The sequence below is a fragment of the Gopherus flavomarginatus genome, chromosome 3, assembly GCF_025201925.1.
Source record: "Gopherus flavomarginatus isolate rGopFla2 chromosome 3, rGopFla2.mat.asm, whole genome shotgun sequence".
NCBI lineage: Eukaryota > Metazoa > Chordata > Testudines > Testudinidae > Gopherus > Gopherus flavomarginatus.
Window position 1 is genome coordinate 112,861,060 of NC_066619.1, and position 23,904 is coordinate 112,884,963.

General features: G+C 39.5%; 1 protein-coding gene across 2 annotated transcripts in view; it reads right to left on the minus strand.

The window, feature by feature from the left end:
• KDM4C (lysine demethylase 4C) overlaps positions 1-23,904 on the minus strand; it is a 443,189-nt gene that overhangs the window by 122,529 nt on the left and 296,756 nt on the right. For both annotated transcript variants that reach the window (XM_050943102.1, XM_050943101.1), the window contains 2 exons: positions 19,573-19,786; positions 18,245-18,321 (listed from right to left, as the gene is read on the minus strand). In XM_050943102.1, coding sequence (XP_050799059.1) covers positions 18,245-18,321; positions 19,573-19,786 — 291 coding nt within the window. The remainder of the gene's footprint in view (positions 1-18,244; positions 18,322-19,572; positions 19,787-23,904) is intronic.

Genomic DNA, 23,904 nt, shown 5'->3' on the forward strand with positions numbered 1-23,904 from the left:
CCACACTCTAGCACAAGTGCTCTGCCTACTCCTTTCTGATGATTCCCTCTCTCTCTTCAGCCCTCCTCCTTTTCTGCCTCCTTTCTCTTTCCTTCTGTCTTCTTATCTTCTCTCCCCAAGTTTTAATTTTCCTTTCTTTTTTTCTTCATTACTGGGTTTTGTTCCCCTCTCTACATTGCTTCCTAACACTGTTCCCCCCATGCTACATGACGCATAGAGTGGAGAGCACTGACTGGTAGTTCTGGGGCCCTGGGACACATGCACACTAATTCTTATGATTATTTATAATTTGTAATACCGTAGCACCAGTGAGCCTATCATGGAGCTGGACTCCATTGTGCTGGGCACGATACAAACACAGAACTAAAAGATAGTCCCTGCCCCAAGGAGCTTTGTAGCTGAGTTGTGTGTTGGAGATCTAAATCTTGAGCTAAAAAGCTGCCGTCTGATCTTGTAGCTCTGATGTATTAGGGATCATCAATTGTATAAGGAAATAGGGAGGGAAGATAGTATTCCAGGAGCTGCTCATTGCTTTACCCACAGTAGCTTGTTTACACTGGACAGTCAGAGGTGATTCAGGGTGTGTTGGTTGGATAGACCACTTGGAACCCAAAAATGTGCCCTCAAGGTCACAGTTCCCCCACATTCCATACCCTTTATAGAAGCATGCAATGCCTGCCTCAGTGAGTGGAACATTATGACCCAGAGTAGTTCCCTCAAATGTTCAAAGCATGGGAACTAGACCCAATTACTAGGAACAGATGTAAATGGGAAAACTGGACAGAAAGTGGCTGCAGCTTTAGAGAGAAATAATGGTCTGCTTCCTCACTGGGAGGGACCCAAATTGTATTATTTTGTTTACCATTGTAACCCTTGTTTTCCGAGTAAACAGCCCAAAAGGCTAAGGGCATTTTTTCCAAGGGACTTTACTGGCTGTTGGCTCTCTGAGAATAAACTCTTTTCCTGGAACAGGAATTTTACCCCAAACTAAGGAGTCTCCTAGAGTTGTAAGTGGGGTTCTGCAACTGGGCCCTATCACACAGAATCTTGAATTTCTCCGACCGCTCAAAGCTCCTCTTCTGAGCATATGCTCCCTGGACTGGTCTGACACCCCATCAGTGTGACCCACTCCCATTGAGCTGGGCTATTTCTCCTCTCTCTCGGGCTCTCAATTTCCCTGGCTGCTTGGAGAAAAGGAGAAGTAGTCTGGTGTTTCTATTCTGTATACTTCCAACTATGTTGTATGGCAGCAGGTAGAGCAAGAGGAACTCTGGTCTGCCCCAGGGATTTCGTGTCTTTCTCGATCCACATGCCAAGCAGAACTGGTTTAACCTACATTCTTACTATTTCAAGCACTGTTCCTTGTTATGTTGCTTCAAGCACTGGAGATAATCCCTCTTCTTCCTTTATCTTATTACCTCTCAAATATTTGTAGACTCTTATCATATCCTCCACTCAGTCTCCTTTTCTTCAAGCTGTAATGTTAAATTCCCATAACCTCTCAAGGTCAGATCTTCTAATCCTTTTATCATGTTTGTTGCTCTTCTCTGGATTCTCTCTCATTTATCTGTCATTAGCATAATGAGATGCTGAAATCTATATATTCTCAAGTATGGCCATATCAAGGCTGAATAAACAAGTACATTACCGTCCTTATCTGGCATATGATACCCCTGTACCATGAGCAACACACTGGTGGAGAACTACTGAGCCAAGAAAGGTGAGGATTTTCCTAAACTAGATGCCAAGTATCCAAAAAGCTAAGGCTTTGTACACTTTAGTTCACATCACTCTCAGCTGACTCTGAAATATCATGACAAGAGTGCCTCTAAGCAGCTTACAGGGACAGGACAGTTTCCAATAATGACAACAAAAAAAACACGAGGAAACATATAATTTTGTAATCATGTCACACAGAAAAGTCTTTCCATTTAAAAGAGCCTGAAAAATAAAATTTAAAGAAGTCAAATTTATTGCAGATGAATCTGTCTCTTGGTGTCAAGACAGAGAAAAGGAACATGAGGGAAAAGAGAAGTTTGATCCAAATAGACATAAAGGTTATAGGCCCAAATCCTGGCTCAGTCAAAACTGTGCTCTGCAGCTTCACACATGTCTCACAGTCAGTGAGAAAATGAATGGGCCAGGAAGCACATAGGGAAAGATCCAAAATGGATCTCTGTTACCCAGAGAGGGGAAAGGGACATCAGGCCTACGATCTTTCTACCTCTGTAGTGATCAATAACAGGGGAAGAGAGACAACAGCATTTCCTTAAGGAACCCATCCACGACTCTTTCAGTACTGCAGCAGTTTGATAGGGATAACCAAAAGGAAGAGCTAGAATAATCTCTCCAGATAGGGAAAGAAAGAAAAAATCTGTTTTAGGAATGCCTCCTTGGAACAAAAAGCTCATTTGTATGAACTCACTTTCTCCCCACCCCTCACACAGTTCGATGGTTTCTAAACCTTATGGTAGCACATTTCTTCTTCCATTCTTGCTTTAAAAATGTCTGAAAAATAACAGTCAGTATTTTTACTCCTACTTTATAATCCCCTGCTGTTGTTGTTCATGTTTTGTTCTAAAAATTAATGCTGAGATAAGAATAAACTTGTTTTAATGTCCCTCACCTGTGACAAATATTTGTAATTAGAAGGAAGAGCCTAAAGTTACCACCTGCATTATATTCTGTTATTGCATCTAGGCAAGGCTCAGAGCCCTGAAAACTTCCTATGAATACAATAAAGATTATTCAAGCAGCAGAGGGTAAAAATTCAGTTTTTTCCTTATAGAAATTTCTCTATGTCAGGTTGTTATTAAGAAACCACCTATATTGCTGTTCATTCCATAGGTATCTACTATAGAGTTTCTTGCATCTTCTTCTGGGGCACTGTCACGGTCAGAGACAGAAGGCGGGACTCTCACCTCCACTCCAGCACCTTTACACCAGGTAAAAGGGTCTGACTGATGTAAAAGGTTGTAAAAACTGTAATTCCTGGTAGGGGAGGATTCCCTCAATGAATGACTGCCCCTTATGGCTGTCTTCCAAGGACAAGCCCTTGTGTAGTGGACATACTGGAGGGAGAAGGTCCCTAAACACATAACATTGCAGAGACTCTGGGCAGTGATGTGACCCATAAGCAGCTGGGGAGAGGCTGTCATATCTTAAACAGCCCCCTAGAGATGTCTGAATTTCATTGGTGGAGCATGGAGCAGCCCAGAAATGGAAGGATACAAAGGTAGCTTAAAGCCACCTCAACTCCCCTTCCCCATGGACTATGCGTTCTATACTGTGTGTCTCAGAAGCACAGTACAGAAACTCACATGGACTATTGGAGTATATGCATCTGGTGTGATCTGATATGGCAAATTCTACCTTAGCCATATTGCCAACAATGAAAATTTGGAGTTTGGATGTTTTGCGTAGGGGTTGGTTGGGAAGGAGGTGATTATTTAAACTAAAAGCAGGAAGAAATCCTTTAAGTGCTGAGAAGCACTAAGCTTGGACAATTACATCTGCTATGGACAAAAGTAGTATTGGTAAAATGATGTATGCACTACTAGCTCTTGCCCATGGCCTACAGAAGATATACATATCTCAGGATAGCAGTGGTCTTTGCTGCAGCTGCACTGTACTAGAAGAATATGTCCAATCTGTTATCCACCATCACTCCTAAAATTCATCGCTTGCTTTACACAAGAAACTTCCTCCCATTTTGTACTTTGGCTGAATATTAATTTCTCCTCATGTCTATTATTTCACATTTATCTAAATTAAATCTTAGACCATTTTAAATTGCTGATCTGTTTAAAGATCTCCAGAACATTCTATACTTTTAAAAAACATCTCTCCTTTAGTGAGCAGGCAATCTTGCCTAGTTTCATATGATTTGAGAACATATTGAATCTACAGTTTACTTAATCTTCCAGATCCTTAATGAAGATAATAAATAGTATAATTGCCAGTATCAAGCACCCTGTGGTACCCAGACTGTCAAGACTCTTCCATTTGATATTGTACAATTACTCCGGTTTACAATGGTATAGCAAGGTTTGTAACCACCCTATGGTATCCTTACACATGTACATTGTCTTTTTCATTGCTTTGCTACTGTTTTTACAATGAACTGCATTGAAAGGCTGACATACAAGTAAACTGAGTGAACCTCCCTTCTCTTTGTCCATCCTACCTGTAATTATAGCCAAGATGGGGATCAGGTTTGCTCAAATGAATATCATTTATTAATTCAAAATTAATTAGTTATTAGTTATTATTAGGCCACAGTAAATACCACAAAATATCATACAACTATTCATTGAAATTTAAAAATGAACGTCCTCTGGTTGGGTCTGAGTACCTTTTTTCACTTTCTTCCAACTTTCAAGCTATTGTTGTCGTTTCTGACACCCATGCTTACAGAAAATGGTTTTTGAACTCACGTGAGTACTCTCTTCAGAGGGAGCAGTATTTTATATGGGATAGGTGTCTGTTTGACACAGCAAGGAAATAAGATTCCCCAAACCCATCTGCAGAGCCTTGGCACAGATGCGTATAAACAAGCCAAACAAAGATTTGACAGTACTCTTACTGACAACGAGGCTATGAACTTTTCACATCCTGCTTTCTCCTTAAATTACTCTCTCTCCCTGAGACAGTGAAAGCCCCTGTGGCTTCTTCAAAATCAGATCATAAGAGCTGCCCTTAGTCAATCAGGGAACAGGAAAAAAAATTACATATGTGACCAATCAAATTTAACTGACCCATTTGAATTTCAAGTATCAAATATTCAGAGTACACTATATAACTAAGTTTAAAAAATGCTCTGAACGCATATGAACAACGAAGGAATCCAAGGAACTCGTGATTTGTCAAGGGCATTCTGCAAGCAGAAAAAGGAGCTAAATTCATCAAACAAATTATTTTCTGGGAATTAGTTGTCTAGACACCTATTACTCTTCATATGCTTGTCTTCTAAATGGTTACATTCTATAGAAACTTTTAGTAATATTAATTTGTCACAAAAATGTAAAAATGCCAGAGTGGCACACTAGATTTTGAATAGCTTCACATCAGCAGCTTTATAAAAAAAGTTACATTTGGGATGGGAGCTAACTCTATGTTTTTAATATGATATAGAAACATATTTAAATTTCACAGCAAACCAGTCTAGGAAAAATGCATTGTTGTTCTGCAGTGCTAAGCATACATTGTAAAGGAAAAAAAATACATAAATACTATACCATGTGTATGGTGACTGGTAAAAATGATACAGAACAATTAAATGATGTCAGCTTGACTTTAATCCTCACAGCCTAGCCTACTCTTACTATCATTTTTGTTTGTTTGTTTGTTAATAAGAGCCTCTATTTTGAAAAACAAACAAAATGGACTCATGGAAGCTTAGAAAAAGAACTTTAATTAACAGAGGTACCAGAATAGATCATTTCAGGTAAATACGTATTTTGGCTGGTGGGTTAATGCATGGCAAGTATTGATAATATGTTTGCAGCATTTTAAGTAGCTCACTATTTGCTCAGTCAAATTATATATTTAGTATTGTAATCTTAGGTCTCCTTTTTCTGCTACTCCTCATGGTCAACAGGCTTTTCCCATGCCTCTACTGACTGCAACCAGTGACTGGAAAGCATTTCTTAAGATGCTGTCTCAGCCATCTGCGAAAGGATAGCCACAGTTTTCTCCCCCATTGCCACTGAGAAGAGATCGATTCCCCTTCATGAATATACTGAGTGACATTATCTCAAAATAATCTTGGACTCATATGGTCTCCTTAAAAACAAGTTTATGAAGTTTAGAGAAAAATCATAAATTTAAATAAGCTTCTAATCTTGAACTCTGCCAAAGCTAAGCTGTGTAGTACAATTTGTGTAGTTGCAGTGCAGAAACAAAAGTTTACACTTTTCCCAGCTCGCCCTGTTCTCTTCTACAGGGCATCCCCTCTGAACCCAAAATAAGTGTCCCTGGCTCTCCCTCCCTCTTCTCTCAGTCTCACAGTCTGGTCACCCACAAGGTATTAACATAGATACCCCTTCTGAGGTGCCAATGCTGTCTCTCACATTACATACATTACATACTTCCCAAATCCATTCAGATTTGTGTTCATTGCTTTGGATAAGCAGTTTGGTTTTCTACCCCTTTTTTTCCACAACATTCTTCTGGAAGTGTTCTTTAAAGGGGCTCTCTCTTAGGGTGGATTTTCATTTCACTCCAAGGTGACGGACTGCAGCTGGAAAACAGCCTTTTGGGATGTCGATTAACCTCCTTTCAAATATTTACAGTCTGTGACTTGTGGTGTTACCTTAAAACCAACTCTTTATACAGACACAGCTTCTATTTCTTCAGAAAAACTCAACATTTATACAACATATAAAATATGAATTTTCAGCAGATTAAAATCGATCTGTCATAGGTGTGCACTGTCAGGGCTGGTAGCACCACCTATTATTACAGTTGCCCAACGCTTCCCATGATAAGACCCTGTTTTCAGTTGCTTATAACTGCAAAAATTTTACTGCTTCACCTAAAAATTTCCATGTTGGCTGTCTACCTCTAGCTTTTTTTTTTTCTTTTTTTTTCTTTTTTTTTTTTTTTTTTTTTAAATTTCAGCCAAAGCGGTTCAGCCAGTTCTGAGAAGGCAGGTAAGGGGGGGAAAATAGGGATCCTATGGAAAAAATAGTGTGTGATTATGGAATTAAAGACAGTGTCATAATGTACATGGACAAGGGGGAAGAATTAAGGTTGCACAGGCAATCTTAATTCTAGAATTTCCTAATTTTTAAGTGTCTGACATTGCAACCTGCAAAATGTTCTATTACTGTAGTTTCTTATATGTAATATGATATATATTTTCATATACATATCATTTACCCAATACAACAGACAATATTACTGAACATTTTTATGATTCTACAACTCTTTACAAAACAAAGTAAACTACTTATATACCCCTGAAAAGTATACAGTCCAAGGGTCCCATACTGAGACCTTGGAAGGACAAATTTAAACTACTCATACACCTTACAGGGTTCAAAATTAAATGCATCAACTCAAGAAAGGGACCTGAAGACTTTTTCTCAAAGTGCAGCTGTGGTAAAAAATGCTAACAAAATGTTAGGATGCATAAAGAATGAGATGGAGAGTAATCAAGAGAATATTATGCTTTTACATAAACCAATGGTGCAGCCTCCTCTGGAATACTGTGTGTAGTTGCGGCCAACCCATCTCAAAAAGGATATTGTAGAACTAGAGCGCGTTCAGAGAAGGGTGACCACATTAGGGGCATGGACAAATTCTCATAGTAAGAGAGATTTAAAAGATTTGGATTGCTATCTTAAAGAAGAGACACGATAAAGGTATATAAAATAAGGAATGACACAGAGCAGAGAGATGAGGTGGTTCTGGTCTTCCTGTCTCATAACACAGAAACAATGGGACATTCAATTAAATTAAAAGGTGTCAAATTCAAAACTGATAACGCTTTCCATATAAAATGTGATAAGACTGTGGAACTCATTGCCACAGGATGTTGTTGAGGCCAAGAAATTATCAAGATTCGAAAATGGATTGGACATTCACTTGGATAACAAAAATATCCAGAGTTCTCACAATTAGTAACAAACATTTTGGAAGTGACAGTAAGCCTCAGACTTCAGTGTTTAAGCCAATCTCTATTCAGTATTAGTGACCAGCCTGGTACCTAATGTGGGGGGCAAGATTTTCCCACATCTGCCTACCGCATGGTTCTTACACTTTCCTCTGAAGCACCTAGAACTGATCCCAGAGACAGAATAACGGACTAGATGGACCTTGGGTCCAATCCATTATGATAGTTTCTATATTCCTAGGTTAAAATGATAGTATCCAGGTTTGACAGTCTAAACTTTGATTTGCTATTTAAACAATCCTGTCAGGAAGGTATCCAGTTTGAATCCTTTCCAACCATATTGCCTCTAAAGAGCATGTTAATAAACACTGCCTGACAGACTGTTAGTCTAACAGTAAACACAAACCAAGGTACACACATTGCTAGTATCAATCCTTGCATGTGATTCTCACAGTAAGTTATTTGTCCTTTTATTTATTATTATTATTATTAATTTTTCTGATAGCAGCATGGATCAGTTTGAAAAAGAAATACAGAGGAAGTATCAGGAAACTTAAGCCTTTCCTACTGGAGCCACAATTTTTATGTCCACCAATTCTGATAATTCCCCTTTAAAAATGGCCAAATTCTTTTAAAATTTGGATAACAAAAATACTTCGCTGGAGATTAAGACTTTGTGTGCCAAGTTACAATATGACACAAATTTTTATGGCTGAGTTATCAAACCTTGAAAATATGGGTTTATAATGAACGTGCTGACACAACCTCAAATACAGAAGTGCATCATTATAATAAGACTGTCCCAATTCATTATTTTTGTACAATTAAATAACGTTCCAATGGCTCTTTTCGAAGACATAACTTAAAGAAATACCAATACAAAATAGTCTTCGCTTGTTGTCTTAAATGTCCTTGTTTTAGCTGATTTGCCAAATAGGCCTCAGCAAGTCACAATTTTAATACCTGGTCCAAACCAAAATAAAATAAAATGAAATAAAATGAGCTTTAAGAATAGCCCACCTCAATCCATGTATTAGGCTCTTCTAACAGGAAATAGAATCAAACATAAATCCACTCACTAAATCTGAATTTGGAAATAAAAACCTATGTATTTAAAGCACATCTGCATACAAATAATTGAACAACTAAATAAAGAACTATTGCACGGTTAATAGTAACACACCATGCAGTGTCCTTGAAACATTGTCCAGGGCTCTTCAAATCTCTGATCTTTCAGTTGTCACTTCTGTGGCAAGTGACTTCAAATTCTGAAGCAGACTAAGGTCTGCAGGATTTCTGTGACGGTAAATTTGTAACTCCCCGTCTCTCTAAAACTACAGTCAGCAGCAGAATTTCAGAGAGACAAATAACGTTTGATTGTGTACATTTACGCAGTCTCCTCACTTTAAAAGTGTAGCAGGGACAAGTCTAACCTGACAAAATCCAATCAGACCAGTTTGCAGCTTCCACCTTCGGGATATTCCATATAAAGACTGAGTGCCTGTGGCCACTTTAAGAATCATAGAAATCACAGAAATGTAGTAGTTTGTTTTCTATTGCAAAAAACTGCTGTAACTCTATAACAGAATATAGTGCTTTTAAATTAGCTAAAATTATCTTGAGCACTTCCTTCTCCCACACAGACAATGATAGACAGTGGAATCTTGACCCAATTAAAATCATTGGCAAAACTCACAATAGGGCCAGGATTTCACTCTCTGTATTTTATGTTTCTTGAAGGAGTCTTAAAAACTGACTTTATTACCCCTGGGAAAGACTACCTACAAGTTAGTATGAAAACAATGGCTTGAGCCCAGGAAACATTCCTGTGCATTCACAAATACACATGTACCTATACGACTGAATACATACATATATATTTTGCAGGTGCAACTTCAGCACCTTTGAAAGTGGGACCCTGCTAAGTAAACTGAAAAGTTAGATGTTACTTCTCATTCACCTAGCCAGGAGGGGTAATACATAATATGTACTCAGGATTTAGAGATGCTTTATTCTTTGTTCTCAGCATGACTAAAGCAGCTAAGGTGTAAAGCATGTGTGTTCATGTGAAGATTAAAACTTACAGCGTTTCTTTCATTTTCATTGATTGGATTTATTTTCATCATTTAAAGTAAGTATCTACGAGCACATTTCTTTCCTTTCTCCTCCCCATTTTCTCCTTCCCCAATTTTTTTTTTAAAGTAAAGGTATATATGTTTGCGCAGAGTGCCTAAGGGGTGACAGCACTTCTGCATAGGGTACACTATGCTGCGTTCCCTGAAATGTCTGTCATTATTCTTCCTGACTTTACTAGCATTCTCTGGCTGAGGTATTTAAGATTAATGAGGCATTTGTTCTCAATCAAGAAGCTAGGTATGAATACAGTTTCACTTTCAAGAACTATACAGATGAACCATTTAATCTTTTGGTCTTTTTATTTTTTGAGATGATTTGTGGCTAATTTTTTATGAGCAGTACTCTAACACAGATGGATTCAATGTCACTCTTTCTCTGTCTCAAAAATGATTATCAGTCAAACAATAACAACTGCACAGTAAAATATAAATGAGCATTATCTTACATGTGGGTTCATGTAAATGCTGAATGATGCAAGAATTGACATGTTGTGAGCTGTGCTAGAGGGGTTCCCTGGGTGATAGTTACTGGTAATAAAACTAAACAGCCGTCCCATAATTTACTACACGGAAACTTACAAATTGTTTTTGCATATAATATTTTCATCATTTCATTTAAATTAGAATTTTCTGGAGAGAAAAGTTAGACATAAAGCAGTGGAAATCAAAGTACTAATATGTACCATAATGAGTCTGCATATCAGCATGCTGCTCTTCAATGAACCTGAAGAGGAGCAGAAAGCTACGGGAGTAGGGTGGCAATCATTCCACAATTATGTACTATTCACACAAAATATGGCTGCTGCTGCAATGTAGGAGTTCCACTATATTATACAAAACCTTCCTTATTATGCAGCAGAGTAATAAATATTCGCAATTTTCTGATTTATGCATTTCATAATAAAGAATAGGGATACTAATTTATATCACATATTTTTCATGATACAATTTACTATTTTGCAGTATGGTTACTACTTTGTTTATATACAAGAATATCTCTGTTGCATAACTCTTGCAGAGAACACATGGGGCCCAATCCAGTGGCAAAAGTTCCACTGTTTTCACGAGAAGCAGGCTTGGGGCCAATACCATACAATTAATATACTTCAATATTTAATGCATATTTAAATTGCAATATATATATTTCAATTAGTAAAAATATATTTTCATATTATTTAAAAGTTTTAGCAAACTGGCTAATTAGATGAGCACAATAGTCAGAAGTCTATTATTATAAGCATATAGGAGCAGGTCTTCTGCTACTGTAAATTACCCTCCATGGAGCTGTGACAATCAACCCAGCTGAGGATCTTCTCCATAAGCTAAAAGTTATGTAAACCTATATAAATACAGGAGCATAAATTTTCATAAGTGACTAGTGATTTTCAGTGCTCAACTTAAAGTACTTTAAAGGGCTGATTTTCAGAAAGGGCTGAGCTTTAAAATGGGGCTTTTAAAGTGTTTCAAAATGGGGTCCAAAAAACAGAAGCATTCTAAATCACTAACCACTTCTTAAAAATGTCGGGTTCTACAGACACATAATGAAACAGCTAAATAGGGTGTGTTCCTGTAAACTCCTAAAAACAGTAACATTCCACCTGACTGACAGGACAGGAAGCCCGTGTTTATAGGAACTCAGTATGAGCAACAGCATTCACCCTGTACGACAGTGGTTCCCAACGCAGTGCCCGTGGGCACCATGGCGCCCACCGGGGCATTTGTGTGTGCCCACCTACTGCCCAGCTGGGGAGAGGAGCTGCGGCCCCGTGCCTGCCGGGGACAGAAAACACCGGGGCTGTGGGCGCCAGTGTCCTCTGTCCTCACGGCTTCTCTTCTCTCTGGATTCATATATTAGGTAATATTAAATATGAATTTTTTGTATTATTTAATGTACAAATACAAAATAAGCCTTGAAAAACTGTTGGCGCCCGCCACACTCTTCTGAAAACATGAATGTGCTACTGGCCACAAAAAGGTTGGGGACCACTGCTGTAGATGTACAATTTAAATCTCTAAGATGTCAGCGCTAATTCAGACATTTCTTTGGGTTCTTGATTGCCTATGTAGGGAGCTCTCACATCTGTAAAATTTCTTAGTAAATACTAGAATCATTAGGTGTATTTGGCTTATTTCAGTGTTCCAGTAAGACAATCCCTGTAAGACTGCTTCAGCTTCAATTACCTAGATCAAAGGCAAAATTCATCTTTGGAGCTACCCAAGCACAGTATCATGATAGCATAACCTATCCTAAACTACTACAGAAGGAAAAGCTGCGAACCAAAGAAAATAACGTGCATCTGAATATTTCAGAGGACACAGTTCGCCAAGCTAATAAATACAGGAAGGAATTTCCAACCAAAGGAAACAGCCTAGACTCTGTAACTTTTAGTACACCTAGAATCTGTTATACTTTCAAATGTCTGTCATACTCCTAGTTGGGACTCAAATGAAAAACAGCTTTCTGGACTTTCATTTCTACAGGGCCTTTCATCCCAAAGTGTTTTACAAACTTAGATAGACAAAATTAAATTACACACAGAGACCAAGTCTCCTGTTAATTGAATATAAAAGGTTGGAAAGAAAACAGCAACTATTTAACAGGACAACACCAGTACCCAATAGCTTCATGAAGGAAGTGAAAAATGCCTTTTCCACTCTAAGCTAACAGTCACCAAGTTGGAACCTGGCCAGGACACTGGGGTTAACATCCCTACCATTGCTTCCACTCTTTCCAACCATCCCACCTGACCACCCTTTTTGTATTCTCCCATTCTGCCCCCTTATGGATGGAAGACCCTGTTGTCTTGCTGTTTATCATGTAGTCTCCCTTCTGCATTCAAATCCCTTCTAACAACATAATTCTTCCATCAGGTTTTCAGTGCTAACTCCCCTCAGATAATGGGGGGAAAGGAAAGAAGAAAACAATTCAGACTGCATGAAAATTTCACCTGTATTCTATGTATTTTAATTGTGTGTAATTATATATTCAGACTGTACTGAATGCACTGTTTAGACAGTCCGTTCACTGAGGCGCAGACCATATTTTATGCACTGCTTAGTACAATGTTGGTGACTTAGAAATGATAGGAATGCTATAGGATCTTTAAAGGCCCCATATGCCACAGTTGAAGCATCTAATCGATGCTTAGCCTAATGAAGAACTGTATATTTACATGAATAACCTATATTCATGGTTTATTATAGAAAACTGGATCCAGAATAGCATAAACTGGAAAGTAAAACATGACAGACATTACAGTACCAAGACCCTAAAACGTCAAGCAAATACATTCCTTTATTAATGCCGCCATCTCCTGAAGCACTAAATGTAACATATACATATATACACATATATGTATACACACACACACATATATATTTTAAAAAGCAGATAAAAATCAAAAGCAGGTTCACAAAAGCAATATAAATGTGGAACACAAAGACAGAACAAAGCTTTCAGGAAGAGGTTGTGGAGAATAATGGAAGTTGCACGTTTTTAAAAGGTAAAGCAATAACCCTGGTGCTAGCATTTTAATTAACTGCAGTCTTAAGAGGCACATCAGTTAAAAGGGAACCACAGTAAATGTAACTAGCAAACTATGAGATTTTATGTTAGTGTCAATCTCTAGAGGAGAAAGCCAACAGCATAATCTAGCATCATTTCAGAGACATTAAAAAGACAGTTTTGTAAACATGACCCTAAAATGACAAATATAATTCAAAAATAACATTAAAACTTTGAACCACGTAGATGGCTGCAGCATGGTTCCATATTAATAAAATTTCAATATGGTAATTTATTCAAATTGTGTTTGACATCGATAAGTATTTTTTTCCTCCAAGTAAAATGACAGACGTTTCCCCTTACTAAACTATGAATGCCATTCAATCACGCAACCCAAGTCAATGGGAATTTTGCCATTTAGGTTTGCCAACCCTCCAGGACTGTCCTGGAGTCCCGAGGAATGAAATATTAATTTTTAATTGATGATTACGCCATATGATGTAACTTCCAGAAATACCTCCACTCAAAATTGACAATCCTATTTGCCACTGAGTTCAGCAGGTCAAGATTTCACCTCAATATCTATCCTCTCTCAAGTCCCATAGCTCACACTAATAAGATCATTTGTTTGTGTTGGCATAACTAAGCTAAATGTGGTAATAAAGAACTGAATGCTAGATTAAAGAGGAAACGCTTAAAGTAAATTTAGCGCTAATAAAAGATGCCAGAAAATTATAGACCTGAAAATTTTCCAGGTAAACACAGAACAGATAAAATAAATAGGAAGCACTAATATATATTTCCAAAAGTTATCCTACCAATGTGCTTCTAGAGCACCAAGGGACCACTTCTAAAAACGAGAAGGCAATTAATACGTCCATTCAATCTCTGATATTCCCAGTGATGCTCCCAACCAAAACATCAACTTGTGCCACTAAGACAGCAGTTTCTGTTACGTAGAAAAATCCAGAAAAAGAACTAAACTGAGGCCAACTCCTCATTTCACACAGGTCACCAAACTGTATTTAGATGAATATGAAGTTGTCACCACTAATAATCTTGCAACATTTTTATCGACACACACCTAAAACTACAAAAGTTCACTCAAATATTTTATACACAGGGCTTCAAATGAAAAATAAAAGACTGGTGAACTAGATGGACCCTGGTTTACCACCTAGTCCTTTCCAATCTCCTAGAAACATCACTACTCTCACGTACTCCTGAAAACACAGAAACAGAAATCCTAAAGTCCTTTGTGCCTCCTTGTCTCCAGTTCCAATACCCTCTTTTCCTCAGCCTCCAGACATCGCCCCAACCCTACCCCTCTTCTCCACCTCCTCAACTTCCTAAGCCCTAGGATTCCTCCTTAACCTGCTGTTCATATGAAATAAGTGACAACACTACATATTATCTAACTATTTATGTTCTTATATTGCACCTATCACCCTGCTATGACACACTCCGGTGCTTTTAAATAGGAGCATTTCTTAAATGATCTCCAACTTTGGTGCTATTTCAGGACCTTCACGTCTTACCTTCCTTCGACATGAAACTAACAAAATATGGGATTTCATATTCTTTTATACTTTTTCCTCCTGTGTTTTGATAATTAAACATGCTTATTACATACAAAACACATAGACTCTATGCTTTTTCCCTTAAGACACGCTGCTGTAAATAGCAGTGAGAGGTATAGGTCGTCTTTAATACCAAACTTCAAGCAAATGTTCTGAAGTTTCTCAGTATTTTGAATACAACAATGTGGCTTTCCGTTCCTATTGCAGTCACCCAGGGAATTTTCATGAATGTTCGCCTTACAACCCCAACACTTAGAAATGCCATAGCTGTCCCTTTCCTGAAAGGAAATTGACAAATTTTTTGTTAGAGCAGCAGTGCTGTCTAACCCTGCTCACTTAATCGATAATTAGAGTCTCAGTTAAAGGCACCTTGTCACTTGCTAGGATTGACTTGCCTTTCCCCCCACCCACCCACAACTCTGGAAAAAACATTACAAAAGCAGTTTCCAAAGTCCTGAAATTCCTGATTGTTTGATAAAGAGCATTTAACGAGTTTTTTCCATTGACCAGCAAGAGAGAAACAGGAAAACATTTTACAGAAATAGAAATGGATTCAGTGCACATTTTAATAACTATGTACTGAGCAAACACTGGACTACATCCTTAAAAATCAGAAAGTATTTCTGACAGTTTTAAAACATTCTTTCCCTTCTTCTTGTTCCACTCAGCTTAGTCAATACATATACCATACCTATTACTCAGGGGTTCAGGCGCTGATGCTCACAAATAGATTCCCCAGTAGACAACTCCCTGGGACCAGGGAGCTCTGTGCACTGCCTCAATGCCACCCCCACCTGAGCCAGGAACCTCCCTTTTGTGGACCTCCAGGACTGACAGGCCTTATGGGAGTAGGGGATTGGAGCTGACTTAGTTGCGAGGAACTCTTTAACCCCTTCTTGACTGGGGCAGGGAGCTGACCCACCACAGTGAGCAATGTCACATTTTTCAGTACAGTGGACACTTGTGTCTTCTTCAAAGTATCTGAAAATGTTACCCCCTGATTCTTATTACTCACATTTCTAAGGCACATGACTAAGTTTTCTTAACGGAAATCAGATGAGAGATGACTAGCTGCCATAGGGAATCCAATATATATTACTGGGAGAAAGCCTGAACTTAGAGACATGTCTCGCATCACACCCTAAAATAGGATTTCTGTTCTGACAGAATTGCACCAGGAGTTAAATTTCAGAGCGTAGGGCTTGCTACTGAAAATGCCTTAACTCTACCCAAACACTGAGTTAATACACAGGAACATACAACTGCAGTATCCCAACCAACCCCAACCACCATGGCAGGATGTACTGGGGGAAAAGAGTCTCTAAGAGAAACAGTCCAGGGATAATCTCTCTCACCAGGTGTCAAGAGAAGGAGTTATTTGAACAACGACATAGTAATGTATTTCTTGTTGAGGCATCGCCATAATAATAATAATAATACCTTGCTCTTCACCAGTAGATCTCAAAGCACTTTACAAATAGAAAAACTGAGGCACAGAGAAGGGCACTGACTTGTCCAAGGTCACCCAGCAGGCCAGAGCTGGGAATAGAACCCTAGTATCCTGAGTCCCAGTCCAGTGCTCCCTCTTCCAAACCACACTGCCTCCATGCCTCAAGCATGCTCTTAATACCCCTTTGTTAGATAGATCCCTATTTAAACCTGGGGAATTCATGGTCAGTTGGTAACATCTGCACTGAGGACACTCACTGAATATGCAAAAATAAAATCTGCATTAGTGCTTATTGTGTGTATGTAGCGACCTACTTGAAATGTTTGTTTGTTTGTGCAATAGGTACATGTGCAGATTTCCCGGGCTCGATGTAGAAAGCCAATCTGCAAAGTTTGGCCTTTAATTTTCTAATGCCTAAAGTGGCCAATATTTCTTTATCAAGTATAGTTCATGCTTAGTAAATAGCTTTACAACTCAGTTATCCCATCCATTAGATTCATATAAATCACACTTAGTAAGTAATGATGAAATGATTATACCACATTAAATCAGGAGGCTGGTGTTCATTAATCAATTTTGTCACCACAGCTTTGCATTTCTTAAAATGAATGATGAAACGAAATGCTTTCCCAGAGAATAAAACTGCCATCAAATGTAACAGAAGTTTGTTGGGGGAAGGCAGATTTGCTAAATTCTAGACATGTGATGGCTAAATGAAAAAATAAATGGCCATTCCCTAGCAGTAGAGTGGTTGTTACTAAAAAGTCAGCATTTACCCAAAGTTGCCATTAAGGGCACCAGAAATCCTGCAACTATAGCATATTCTGAGTGCAGAGTTTTAGATAGCATGGCATAGTAATTGCTAACTTTTAACAGTGAACACTATTGAAAAATATCCTATGAGCCTATACAGGCTATAGAAAAATATCCTATGAGCCTATACAGGAGATATGGGTTATAAAACCTCCTTTTGAATCCCATTGTTTAAGTTAATGCAAATTATTCAGGTCAGAGATCTGCTTGATCCACGGGGAAAAATGTTAACATTCTGTACAAGCTGAATTATTTTAAATAACCTATCTTCTTAACCACATTTATTATTGTTTACACTTTATCAAATATCAGAGGGGTAGCCGTGTTAGTCTGGATCTGTAAAAGCAGCAAAGAGTCCTGTGGCACCTTATAGACTAACAGACGTTTTGGAGCATGAGCTTTCGTGGGTGAATACCCACTTCGTCAGATCTGATGAAGTGGCTATTGACCCAAGAAAGCTCATGCTCCAAAACGTCTGTTAGTCTATAAGGTGCCACAGGACTCTTTGCTGCTTTTACTTTATCAAATAGTATTACTGAAAAAAAAATTATGAAAACATGCAATTTTTCTGAAAGGATAGGATCCATCTATTTCCAACAATATTTCATCCCTGTGTTATTTTCTTTTTTTGATCATACAATATACATATATGGTTTGAGATGTGAAACATTTTATGACTGTCTGCTGGTGTAAATCCATAAATGCTCTAAAAGAACAATTTCATACTTCCTGATAATTTATTATTCAACTTTCCCTTCCTCTGCTCTCCCCAGATTCCCATGCATACATTCTCAAGGACTAAAATAATTAGAGTAAATTTCATTTCTTCTTTTCCTTCTGATGTATAGTCAAAGTTTGGGTTGCTTTCTTAGACAATATTCTACAAACAATATAATCTACTTGCTAGCAATTTTCTTGACAATATAAAATTCTTTCAAGGTTCGTTCGCTCTCTCAAAACAGTGAAATTTTATATTTAAATCTAATAATATTGTTAAAAGAGAGAAAAAAACACTTCACTGGCAATAAGTGGTATATTTAGAAGAACCCAGCCCTATATACTGCATTCCAGATACAATACCTTGTGTGCTTTTTTTGGTTCGTCTGCAGGGAGTAGGATAACTAAATAAACTATGCCACTTACAGCTGTCCAGGCTCCTTTTCTGCATCGAGAACACAGCCATCCATCATGGATTTCATGAGAAGGAACACCATAACAACCTATAATAAAAGAGTTGGGTTGATTAATATATTCTGCCCTTCTGGGTATCTATAGCTCCACACAATTCAGCTGTATACAAACACTAAAGTAACACATGCCTTGTGACCAAAATGACTAAATAATGAGCTCCTTCCCAGGTAAAGTCTAAAGTTACTGCATAATCAACTTATAGGGGACACAGGTAGCAATTCATCTAGTTCTCAACTCTGAGAACCTTCCATTTTATTAGTTTTTTCTAGTCCATATGATATTTTTCCATATGATAAAAATTAAGAATCAGATAAATGAAGTAACACTAAATCTTTCCAACTATATGGCACTTACATATGAGAAACATAGTGTGCTACACGAACGTTAACTAATTAAGTCCCAGCACCTCTCTGAGGTACTGTAGGAAATCACTCCACCTGACACTTCCGAAAAGGGGAAGAATATATTAAGGGTGAAATTATGGCCCCACTGAAGTTAATAACAAAACTTTCATTGACTTCAGCGGGGCCAGGGCTTCACTCTAATTATTTAAAAGGGCAACACAACACTACACAACAGTTTAGAATAGGGAGAGAACATGTTATTCTAACAAAAGTTCAGGGTGAATTTTACAGAAAGGAACGGATACAGGAATTGCAGGAAGGCACACATAAGTAATTAGAGAAAGACTGGGCACTGGGGTTGATACTCCCTGACCAGGACACTGGGGCTAATGCCCATATAATTAATTAAAGTGCTATGGGGCAATTACTGATCACAAGTGGTCAAGGACCTTGGTTTTACTTCTCAACTGAAAGATGGCACTTCTAGCATCACAGCTTCCCCTATTTTTATGCTAGGCCATTGGTTTAATACTGACTTAGAAGGAGGGCACCATCTATTTAATAAGTACTGACCTGGCCCTGACTTTTGAAACCTAGTGGGATCATAGCAGAAGGTGATATGGTTGCAAAGGTATTTTATTATGCTAAGTTTGACTGATTACAGCAGATGAGACTGAAAATTGTAGATATAAAGCTTTGGTCTGTTCCATAATGATGTTAACGATTATTTACAGGGTTCCAATTATTTGCTGTTTTCACAGACGAAGTTAACAATTGCCGGAATATTTGATGTTCTAATAAAAAGTTTTACCCTAACAATTCTGAAGATTACATATAAAACTGTTCTGAATAGACTCAGTATATGTTGCTTGCTAAAGCAAATAAGGCAAAATTGTAAATCACAACTTCTTTAAATTGAGTGATTAGTTTATTTACTTGCATGAACCTGTACACAACACTTTGCACAGGATATTAGAAGACTTGTTCCATCCTCTTCAATAAAGGCATTTGACGGATAGTTTTCAGTGTTTTCTTCGCTATAAATAAAACACATCTCTGGAATAAGTGGTTTAGTCTTTTCACCAGCCGTAAATGTTTCATCTGATTTTGTTTCCCAGCAAGTATAATTTTCTTCATTATGGTTGTCTGGCTGGAAATACACAATATTTATATTTAACTAAAAAAGACACAAAAGGCTTACTTATTTGTTATTTTGACTTGGGTGTACACACTTTTCCCTTTCACTAGTGGTTTAATAGTTTCAAAAGAAAATTAGCTGCTTCCAAAGCATCTCTCACCACCATTTTCTTTAGATCCTTTATTATTTTGGTAGGTCTTAGATTAAAAATAGCACTCTGGCAGTCTGAAAGTTAGCGCTGCTGCAACTGTGCTCACTTTATTGTACCATCGCTATGACTACAATTTTGAGTCCCCTGGGCCCGATCTAGCTCATATTCAATATGAAGCTGCTGCTGCAGGTTAATTAACAGTGCCCTGTTAATATGACTGTAGTGGGCTCTTTTCTTGTAAGCCAGGTAGGACAATTCAACAAAGCAGCCTCTTTCTGCACAGATATAAAGTAGCAATGTATGTCTGAGTATTCCTTCCTTTGCCACATACAATCCGGACTTGGGAAAGAAGGGAGTCCTACCACTAACTGTCCCCAGGCAGGAGCTCCCTCACTGGCAGCCTAAAGATACAGTGGGGAGTCACCTGGCCAGCAGCATGGGGAAACCAAAATTACCACCTCACTGCTTCAGCTACTTCCTGACTCCCATGTGGTACAGGGACTATTTTACCCCTCTTTTGACAAGTGCTCCCACAAAGGAATTACTCCAGTTCAAGGGCTTCCAGAAGTTCTATAGTCTGTGCAGTGTCGGTGGGAGTGATGGCTCAGGTCTAGTATATATCGTTCTGGGGAGCATCTGAGGTGCTGAGTTCTCTTCTCATGAGAAGCTCTACAGTTCCCAGACACTGAACTGTAGGGTTCCTGGGTTAGGAAAGGCTTGCCACACCTAAGTCAACAGACCTTTCCCCTCTGCACCAGTGGTCCCCAAACTGTGAAGTGCACTGCCTTAGAGGTGGCACAGAGGAACATTGGGGGTGGGAGGGGGGCATGTACTGGGGCCAGCCCCATGAGCGGCAGGTAGAGAATGCCATACTTTCCCAGCCCTGCTCTTCCCCTAGACCAGCTCAGCCCCCGGCCTTGCTCCTCCCTCCACCCCATTCAGCTCCCAATCCTGCTCCACCTCCAGCCCAGCTCTGCCTTCACTCCATGTGTACCCTCAGACCAACTCTGCCCTCAGCCACAGCTTCACTCTACCCGCTGCTCCATCCCTAGCTTGGCTCTGCCCTCATCTCCTCTCTGCCCCCAGACCAACTCCACCTCTAGCTCCAGCTCCTGCCCCATCCCCAGTTCCGTCCCCAGCTCTGCCTTCAGCCCAAGCTCCACTGCTCAGAATGCCTTGGCTATACAGTAATGGGGGGCACAGACAGCCTCCGTTACTGGTACGGGGTGGGCGTGACTGAAAAAGTTTGAGCACCACTGCTCTCTATACTATAGGTCTGTCTGCTGTTTAGCCTAGGGTCACCCCGGGGGTGGGGGAAATGGGGCAATTTGCCCCAGGCCCCGCAGGGGCTCTCATGAGAGTTTTGAGGGGCCCCTGGAGCAGGGTCCTTCACTCGCTCCAGGAGCCCCGGAAAACTCTCACGTGGCCCGGGCCCCTGGAACTTCTTCTGCTCTTGGTCTTCAGCGGTGGGGGGTCCTTCCACCCCGGGGCGGAAGGACCCCTGCTGCCAAATTACCGTCGAAGCGAGACCCACTGCCGAAGTGCTGGTCTTCAGCAGTAATTCGGCGGCGGCGGGGAGTCTTCAGGGCACTTCCACTCCAGGACCCGCTGCTGAAGGAACCCCCTGCCGTCAAATTACCGCCAAAGCGGGGGCCCCCCGCTGCCGAAGACCCCAGGTCCCCTGAATCCTCTGGGCAGCCTGGTTCAGCCAAAATCTGCAGCTTTCTAGAGCTTGTCAAACCAGTAAACCTACTGCTATTTTTTACTGTGCTTACATCTTTCATAATGAAATTAATTCACAAAAATGCTAAGAATGGTCTGACTCATTAAAGTTTTTATATTTGTTATGATACACAGCTGTAAACATCATTTTTTGCTGGCAGCTCTGCTAGAAGTGGGAATGCTAAGATGACAGCAAACACTGGTTTTCTTTTTATTGTGCTCAGATTAGCATGATTTGTACTTGGTACTGTATGTCTTATTTTTACATTGGATCCATTCATTTATGAAAATGCAAAGCCCCAGTAGTTAAAACAAATACAAGAGTCAATAAAATCCTTTGCATCTGCCCAATGCCTCATTCTTTAAAGACAATTTCACTTCATTTGGAAAGGGTACCAAAGCAGTCATCTTCGAGCCAAGACTAAAACCATGTATGAATTATTGTCTTAAATATGAAGAGACGTACTGCACTTATGTGTGTCCCATCCCAAGCATGTTGTTTGTAAAATATTCTGATAGGTAAGATCCAGCTTTAATATTGTCTCAAGTTGCAAGCATTGGGTGTGACAGAGCAAACGTGCACTCTGTGTGGAGGTGGCTGGGTGGTGTTAGAGGCCTGTGATAGACAGGAGGATGTGCTGTAGAGTAAGTATTGCTGCAGACAGTATTTGGTCCTGCCATGAGTGCAGGGGACTGGACTCAACGACCTCTCAAGGTCCCTTCCAGTCAAAGATTTATAGATTCTAGAAGTCCTCCAGGAAGTGTAGGGAGGCTGCACTTCCTGCACACTGTAGAAACAGAAGCTGTGGGCTGCAGCTGCAGATTAATGGAAAGTTTGTTACCTCAGATTCCTGTTCATAATAAAGGGTTTATTGTGGCACCAGTTTTCTTGGCAGTGAGATAAGTCATGGTACCAGGAGTGGAAGGCACAGCATAACTCAATGAGACGTGGTGGCTGCTATATAGTCTGTGCAACTGCACATAACTCCCCCACACCAGCACTGAGAATCAGGGGAAATGCTGAATATGCCTGGAAAACATTCAAGCAGCAAGCTGAGCTGCAAATGAAAGCCACTGGGACAAATAAGCTGGAGGATGAGCAAAAGATTAACAGTACCAGGCACAGGAGACCTAGATGTATACAATGCATTCCATACAGATGGTGTGGGGAAAGAGGAAACGTTCAGAAATAACTAAATTGTTTGAAGATCATTGTGTCTCTAAAAATATTACTTATGAGAGAGATGTATTTAGGATGAGAACACAAAATAAAGGAGAAACAATAGAGGAGTTTGTCACAGACTTAAAACTAAAAAGTCAGTCCTGTGAGTATGGAATATTAAAAGACTCATTAAAGACCAAATTGTCCTGGGGTGTAACAATAAAGAATCTGTTAAATGTTACTAAGGGAGATGGATCTGACACTAGAAAGGGCAATATGTATATGCCAAGCAGCAGAACAAACAAACACAAATAAAATGCCTAGACAAAGGCACAGAGCACATGACTCAATACTATAATTAAGCCAGCAAGGGGAAAGTTCACAGAAATTAAACTGACCAGTGACAAGAAAATGGAAAGCAGGAAACAAGTCAGTGATGTGGCAAATCAACAAGAGTATAGTACATGCCCAGCCTTCGGAAAAATATGTGGAAACCGTAATAAACCCAACCATTACACTAAAATATGTGGAGAAAGTGCAGGTTTCATGTATTAAGTGAAAAATGGGTTCTTCAAACAAAGAGGAAGAGCTGTTCTTAAAGAGAAGAAGGAATATGAAAATGCAACAGACTGTTTAATTAAAATGTGCACTGTCACTGGGTGGCTGGCTCCTGTAAATGAAGTCGGGCCACCTCCCCTAAGCCAGTAAAGGTGCTCTCATTTGGCCAACTAAGAGTGCAGAGCAGCTCCTGGGAGCTATAAAGGACCAGAACGACACAGTAAGAGAGATCTGATGAGTCAGGGTTGCCTGGAAGGAGAAAATCTGCATGAAATGAGAGCTGCCAAAGGAAGATGATGTTTTTGGGGGCAAGGCTGAAAGCAAGAAGAGCAGCAAGAGGGGTTTGCTGGCTGAGCTCCCAGAGCCAGGGCCAGAGGCCTGGAGAGCGCTGAAGGTAGGAGGAGCAAAAGAGGGAGGTGCCTGCTGGCTCTAAGCCAGAGAGCAGAAGCTAAGAACCAGAGAAAGCTGAAGGCCAGGGAATATTGGCAGATGTTACCTGCAGACGTCTCCAACATTGAGAGCTGGACCCACTGATGT